General features: G+C 52.0%; 1 protein-coding gene across 1 annotated transcript; it reads right to left on the bottom strand.

The window, feature by feature from the left end:
* Positions 1-2,286: 2,286 nt before the first annotated feature.
* LOC132569889 (atrial natriuretic peptide receptor 2-like) lies at positions 2,287-6,133 on the bottom strand. The gene is made up of 5 exons (XM_060236320.1): positions 5,914-6,133; positions 4,753-4,866; positions 2,974-3,109; positions 2,698-2,792; positions 2,287-2,427 (listed from the first exon to the last, which is right to left on the bottom strand). Exons 1-5 carry the CDS (start codon positions 6,088-6,090, stop codon positions 2,287-2,289), a joined length of 663 nt encoding a protein of 220 aa, XP_060092303.1. The 5' UTR covers positions 6,091-6,133.
* Positions 6,134-7,418: the final 1,285 nt, after the last annotated feature.

Raw genomic sequence — 7,418 nt, 5'->3', positions numbered from 1 at the left:
GCTCCCACCTGACCCTAACTGCTGGAAAGGTTGTGGCAAACCAGGAACCTTTTTACACTGCTGGTGGGAATGCCCTAAAATTCATTACTGGGAAAATATAACATCAACTATCAGTGATAGGTAAAGGTAAAGGTAGTCCCCTGTGCGAGCACCAGTTGTTTTCGACTCTGGGGTGATGTTGCTTTCACGTTTTCACGACAAACTTTTTACAGGGTGGTTTGCCATTGCCTTCCTCAGTCATCTACACTTTCCCCCCAGCAAGCTGGGTCCTCATTTGACCAACCTTGGAAGGATGGAAGGCTGAGTCAACCTGGAGCCGGCTACCTGAGCCAGCTTCCGCTGGGATAAAACTCAGGTCCTGAGCAGAGGGCTCCGACTGCAGCACTGCAGCTTTACCACTATGCGCCACAGGGCCATAAAATCCCAAATACACCACCATCTGTTTTACTCAGCTCATGGCCAGATCACTCCTAGCCAAAATTAACAGCTCAGCTAATATCTTTATTGTTGTTGTTGTTCAGTCGCATGGTCGAGTCCGACTCTTTGCGACCCCATGGACAAAGTCACGCCAGGCCCTCCTGTCTTCCACCATCCTCCGAAGTCTGCTCAAATTCGTGTTTGTTACATCAGTAACGCTGTCCAGCCATCTCATCTTTTGCCATCCCCTTCTTCTTTTGCCTTCTGTCTTTCCCAGCATCAGGGTCTTCTCCTGTGAATGCTCCCTTCTCATTTGGTGGCCAAAATATTTGAGCTTCAGCTTCAGCATCTAACTTTCCAGGAAACAGTCTGGGTTGATTTCCTGTAGGACTGACTGATTTGATCTTCTTGCAGTCCAAGGGACTCTCAAGAGTCTTCTCCAGCACCACAGCTCGAAAGCATCTATTCTTCTGCGCTCGGCCTTCCTTATGGTCCAGCTCTCACAGCCATACATTACTACTGGGAATATCATCGCTTTGACTATACGGGCTTTTGTTGGCAGGCTGATCTTTTTATTTTTTTATTATACTGCCCAGGTTCTTTATCATTTATCTTTATCGTTACTGGGCGGGTAATTTTGGCTCAACCTTGAAAAACTAACAAGATGGGAAGTGTGAAATAACACCAACTGTGTTACACTGTTTGAATATGCAAAAACTTTACACCTGGTGAAGAGCCTCGAGATTCTCCGTAATGGCCAAACTGGCAATTAATTCATTCTCTACTCCAGGGGTGGCCAACGGTAGCTCTCCAGATGTTTTTTGCCTACAACTCTCATCAGCCCCAGCCAGCATGGCCAATGGCTGGGACTGATGGGAGTTGTAGGCAAACATCTGGAGAGCTACCGTTGGCCACCCCTGCTCTACTCCAATCAGCAAGTTGATCATGAGATGAATTGGTGAGCGTTTGAACATCTCTACATAGAGGTGACCGACTTCTCAGATGGAACCACCAGTTCAAGCTGCGGAGTGTGGGTGGAAAGGTACCCTGGGGGTGGCATAAGGAATGCCTCTCTCAATGTGGACGAAATTACCTAATGTGGACGAAATTATCTTCACTTGCGGATTTGCTCTGAAGACAAAGGTGTCCAACTGGCTAAGTGGAGGAAAGCACTCATTCAGAAACCACCCAAAAGCGACTCATAGATGGGGATGGAGAAAAGGGAACAAGTTGTGGCACTTTGATTTCATTTCCTTCTCTCTTTCCAGCTGCTTTTGCATCTGTGCTGCAGGTGAAACTGAGGCTCCTCCAGATGATTAAGTGACATGGAAGGAGGACCAAAATCCCATAAGGCTGAGCAAAAACGCACATTTGTGAAAACCCTCAGTGATAGCAACAAAATGAGCTTCAAATGGTAAGACTTTTCCCCCCCTGAAACACAATTAATGATGGCTGTTGGACTGATCAATTTGCTTGCTGTCTGTTTTTAGGATTGGTTGCCTTGCAGTGAGCAGTGATGGCAGGTCTACGTGAGAGGAGGAAAAAAACCAGGACTCCCATTCGGATGTGTGAGAACACACAGATGTGGAAGAATGCCAACTGTACTGTAGGGGTATGCACAAACACACCCAACGAAAAGATGTCAATGAACTGCGAACATCAAATCTGCTTGGTGGAGAATGAGCTGTCCCCCAACCAGAGAGCAGAATGTGAGGCAAAATGGCGGGCGTCTAAACATTCCTACTTAGGCTTGTCCTGCCTGGCAGATTTATCAACACCGGAGGGTGCAGAGGGAGTGAAAGGACTTTGGAATGGCTCCTGAGGCAGGCCAGTGAGATCAAGCCCTTTGACCCCTGGAAACACTCACCTTTACCCCCCACCTTTACCACAGGAGGGGTCATCCATGTCGAAGACACCGGGCGGGTTGTCGAGAGGAGGGCTCCCCTTCTTCCAGTGGATGGGCCCCAGCCACTCGATCTGCTTGTCTGCTCCCACGTAATGAGCCACCACCTGTGGGAAGGAGGGGCTGGATTCAGATCACAGACCCAGGAAGCACCTTCCTCCATGTCTGTTCCAACTTCCCAGAACCCCCTCCCAATGGAAAGGCCTGGAGGCCCTGGCGTTCCACCTCCCGCCACCCTCAGGTCCCCCCACTCTCGCTTAGGGCTCTTCAGTGCCTATTTGGGGCATCTCAGCCGGGCCCATTCAGAGCCCCAGTGGGGCTGCCTGAGGACCCTCCCTCGCCTACCATGGCTCACATCCCCTCTCCCCCATCCACACCTGGAATTCTCCGCTCTCCACATCTCTCATGGCCTGCAGGTCGAAATCTGTCTCTCGGTCATTGTTGCTGTTGAGGCTCACCGTCCCAGTGACGCCTGGAGGGGTGGGGGCAGGGAGGGAGAGGCACATTAGTTTTAGGTAGCCCCCGGCATCTGTTGTCACTCATGAACCATGGCTGAGTTTGCCTCTATCCAGCCAATCTGGGGCACTCAGTGCCTTCCCCCAACCCCCATTTCCCTGCAACCTCCTTGTCCTCCAACCCTCAGCATCCAATACCCTGGATTTTCAGGCCCCTCATCTTCTCCAGGATGCGGCTGGTGTTCCGCTTGGTTCCGCCTTCCTGCAGCGTCTCATTCAGGGCCCCGAGATACAGCAGCAGCACGTCGTGGAAGCAGCCGGCCACCAGCGTCCCCTGCCAGAGTGAGAGAAGCATTATTGAACTATCTTGTTCCCTGCAGCCTCACTGAAAGCCACTGCCTTGGACTTGGAGGTCATCTCTGGGGTCAATCTAGACACAGCTCTCCTAGCGGAGCCTCGAGAAGTGCCACATGGTGGTCTAGCGCAAACATCTGGGGGCCAGTGGGCCCCTGAATGGAGCCAGACCAGCAGGTAATCCTTGACTGGGGTGTCTCTTTCTCTGTGTTAGCCATGTTTGTCTGTTGCTGCAAAATAGTAAAGAGTCCAGTGGCACCTTTAAGGCTAACAGATGCATCTAACGAAGAGAGCTGTGTTTCTCGAAAGCTTATGCTGCAATAAAATTCATTAGTCTTGAAGGACTCTTGACTGCTTTTCTCTGACCACCGTTCCTCAGGCAAGCTTAGTTCTGGCAGCCCACCACAGATAAAAGGCCTGGGATTCGCCCTCCAACTATGGCACGGAGGAGACTCCTGGACCACAACATCCGCTTGGGTGACAGATCGAGGAGGGAAGATCGGTCCAGACTTGGGGGACAAGAGGCAAGCCTTGAAGCATACAAGGGAGGTACAACACTGGGGCGGTGTGGGGAGTGAACAGGAGGAAATAGGGGGGAGTGGTCAGCCGCAAGACTGAAACACGCAGCACAAGGAGCACGACAGAAAGCGCTATCAGGACAGTAACCAAGAAAGCCAACAAGGAAGAAGAAGATGAAGATATTGGATTTATATCCCGCCCTCCACTCCGAAGAGTCTCAGAGCGGCTCACAATCTCCTTTCCCTTCCTCCCCCACAACAGACACCCTATGAGGTGGGTGGGGCTGAGAGGGCTCTCACAGCAGCTGCCCTTTCAAGGACAGAGTCTCAGAACGGCCTACAATCTCCTTTCCCTTCCTCCCCCACAACAGACACCCTGTGAGGTGGGCGGGGCTGAGAGGGCTCTCACTGCAGCTGCCCTTTCAAGGACAGAGTCTCAGAATGGCCTACAATCTCCTTTCCCTTCCTCCCCCACAACAGACACCCTGTGAGGTGGGCGGGGCTGAGAGGGCTCTCATGCAGCTGCCCTTTCAAGGACAGAATCTCAGAACGGCCTACAATCTCCTTTCCCTTCCTCCCCCGCAACAGACATCCTGTGAGGTGGGCGGTGCTGAGAGGGCTCTCACAGCAGCCGCCCTTTCAAAGACAACCTCTGCCAGAGCTACGGCTGACCCAAGGCTATGCTAGCAGGTGCAAGTGGAGGAGTGGGGACTCAAACCCGGTTCTCCCAGATAAGAGTCTGCACACTTAACCACTACACCAAACAAGCCACAAGGGTTGCCCAGAATAGAGCACTACCAGGGAAGCCACTGCAAACTCCCTGCATGATCAGGGGCTAATTGGGACCTGGATCTATCCAGCCAATCCCAGCGATCCACCTGCAAAGCCAAGCCACACCTGCCTCCCTCAACCCCAAGCCTGAGGAATATCTCCTGGATCATTTCTTTGCCGTAATAGGAGATCCTCAAGGCCAAGGTGGAAAGTGATCTTGGCCCCAGAACACTGGCTGATCTTTCTCATCTCACCTCTCACCAAGAGCCTCATGCTCCGTCCCATAGCAACAGAGAACAGAGGAAAGTATGCAAGAAGCCCTGTATGGATTTACCAGTGAGTCATTCACAGCCACACCAAAGTCTCTCTGGGCACGCTGGATCAGCTGGCTCTGGAAACGCCGGTATTCAGGGGTTTGGGGCACATGGGGGGTGACCATCAGCACCGTCTGCAATTAGAGGAAAAGGTCAAGGGAGCCTCAGTGTCAGGGCAGCTCGGAAGACACACCAGCAGGTTAGGAGGGCCAGAATTCTTCAGGGCTGGTCTTCTGCAAGATGGGAAAGACTCTCGGCATCTCGGAGGGCCAGCCTCCCCTGTCCCCCTCTCACCTCCCTCTGGGATTCTGACCCAAAGGATTCTGACCCAGACGCTCTTGTCTCTGTTCACAGGATGGAGGCCAGGGGCTCTACTGGGCTCTACCCTAGTAAAAAAACAAGGTTGTGCTTACCCGTAAGTCGTAACTGTTGTGCGTTCAGTTGCCTTCCATGTAGCACACAGTGGTAGCACACAGTAGCAGGTAGTAAACATAGCACTAGCACTTTTAAAAATTAATTAATTTAATTTTAAAGCTTAACTAGATTTTAATTAAATGCTGATAATGTTTAATGTAGTTTTATTTACTTGTATAATTTAACTCTGAACCATGTTGTTAGCCGCCCTGAGCCTGCTCCGGCGGGGAGGGCGGGATACAAATAAAATTTGTTGTTGTTGTTGATCTGGGCCAGGGCTGGTGCAAGCCCAAATGTGGGACTGCAGAGAAGGCGAAAAACAAACCCCATCTCTTTCCTGGCTGAAGGAGGCCTTTCCCAACAGCCCTTCCAAGTGCCCAGCCAAGGCAGACCCTCAAGAGCCCCACCTGCAGGTCCTCCTCCTTCACGAGACAGGCTGCGGCTCAGCCTGGAGGAGCCCAGAAGCAAACTCCCCTTCCCTCTGTGTCAAGGTGAAGAGTCTGGCTGTGGGGACTCCCTCCTGAGAGGAAAGATCCCTGCACCTGCTCCGAATCACTGCAGGATTCATTTTTGCTTCAAATCTCCTGCCAGTCACGGCTCAACACATTAAAATGCAGCTTACCCTAATCCCACCATGCCCTTAAGCTTGCATTGCAACACACCCGGGGAAGGCAATATCCTTTGGGGTGATTCCAGCACTGATCCTCAGCTCTCTAGTTTCCTTCCCCTTCCCTCCTTCCCACCCTGCAGCAGAGTCCCGGACTTACCCGGAAGGCCTCTCGGAGGTCTCCCAAATCTGGGCACTCCTTGCTCTGCCAGGGCTTGGCTGCCTCGCGATGCCCCTCGGCGCTCAGGCTTTCCCCCAGAAAGTCCAGGTAGATGAAGACGTAGTCACCGCTGGTCATGTTCTGAGCTTGGGCCAGGCGCATGATCTCCTGCAACATCTTCAGGGGCCCCAGGATGAAGACCACTATGGAGAAACCAGACCCACCAGAGGAGTGTGTGTCAGACACAAGCAAGGAACAGACGGCAGGCAGCGAGGGGCAACGTGTGCATCAGCCATGCCTCCAATCCTTTGGCCATGCCGTGGTGCATTCCGGGGATGGATCTTCACGAATTCACACCATTTTGACAGAAGCCCTGTTCACAAGTTACTGTGGACACAGTTACAATCCTCATGCACAGAATACCTGACTGTACTTTGTAGGTGTGTTGAGTAATTCTCAGGTTAGAGTCGGCGCCGGCCCCAGGCAGGCTGCCTCCCCGTTGCCCCCGCCCATCGCCCTTCCCCTCCCATCGGAGCACTCCACACCTGGGCCTTACCACCTTCAATGCGGCTGGTGGCGCAGTATCTATTCCTCTGAAGAGCCCGTGGAAGGAGGCTTCTCCCCCCTCCTTCCAGGAGGGCTCTTCAAAGGAGTAGATGCCTCGGCCAGCTGCATCGAAGGCAGTAAGGCCCAGGGGCGGTGTGCTCTGAGGAGGGGGGGCGGGCAGACTCTGATGCTCTGATCGTGTGGGGAGGGGGGGAAGCACAAGGGAAGGGAGGGGGTGGACAGCAGCGGGGGGGGGGGGAAGCAGGCAAGCTAGGTGTTTGCCATGGGCACCAGGAGAGGGGAATAGATCCCTGATTTGGTGCCCCCCACCTCCTGGCGCCCTAGGCATCCGCCTAGTGGGCGAGCCAGCCCTGGTTGCAGTTAACACATGCACAGCTGAAGTGTGCTACAAACCCCACATTTATCCAGTATTGGTCCCCAACATCATTGGGTCTTCCTCACAAATAGATAAATGGATGTACAGTGGGTTGTATGTGCATTTCTTCAAAAGATATGAACAGGGCTACTGAAACAACAGAATACTACTAGCGTATCACAGCTTGCCATCCACAAAACCATAACAATCACGGATCCAGCATTTCGTGGCCCTGCCACAGTGTACAAAAATGGGTGCCCTTTTTTGTGTTCTTAAAAGATTTTTCCCTGGACGTGATCCAAACCCAAAGTCTAAACACATATCACACCCGTGTCAATGAACTGGATCACAAAAACCACACATTTGTGCAAAAAATGCATTCAAGTATGGATCCTTGTATATCTTTACAATTTGTGACAGGATTCCACCAGATCCCACCTTTAATAAACATTTTTTTTTATTCACACTGCTTACAGCTTGCCTTTCTCACTGGGACTCCAAGTGGATTACAGGAAGAGTTCTGACTCAACGTGTCACATCAAAGTCCACAAACTACACCAGAAATTTAAAAAAATGCACTGCA

Source organism: Heteronotia binoei, chromosome 4, assembly GCF_032191835.1.
Source record: "Heteronotia binoei isolate CCM8104 ecotype False Entrance Well chromosome 4, APGP_CSIRO_Hbin_v1, whole genome shotgun sequence".
Lineage (NCBI taxonomy): Eukaryota > Metazoa > Chordata > Lepidosauria > Squamata > Gekkonidae > Heteronotia > Heteronotia binoei.
The sequence above is the reverse complement of the archived record's forward strand: the minus strand, read 5'-3'. Positions and strand labels throughout refer to the sequence as shown.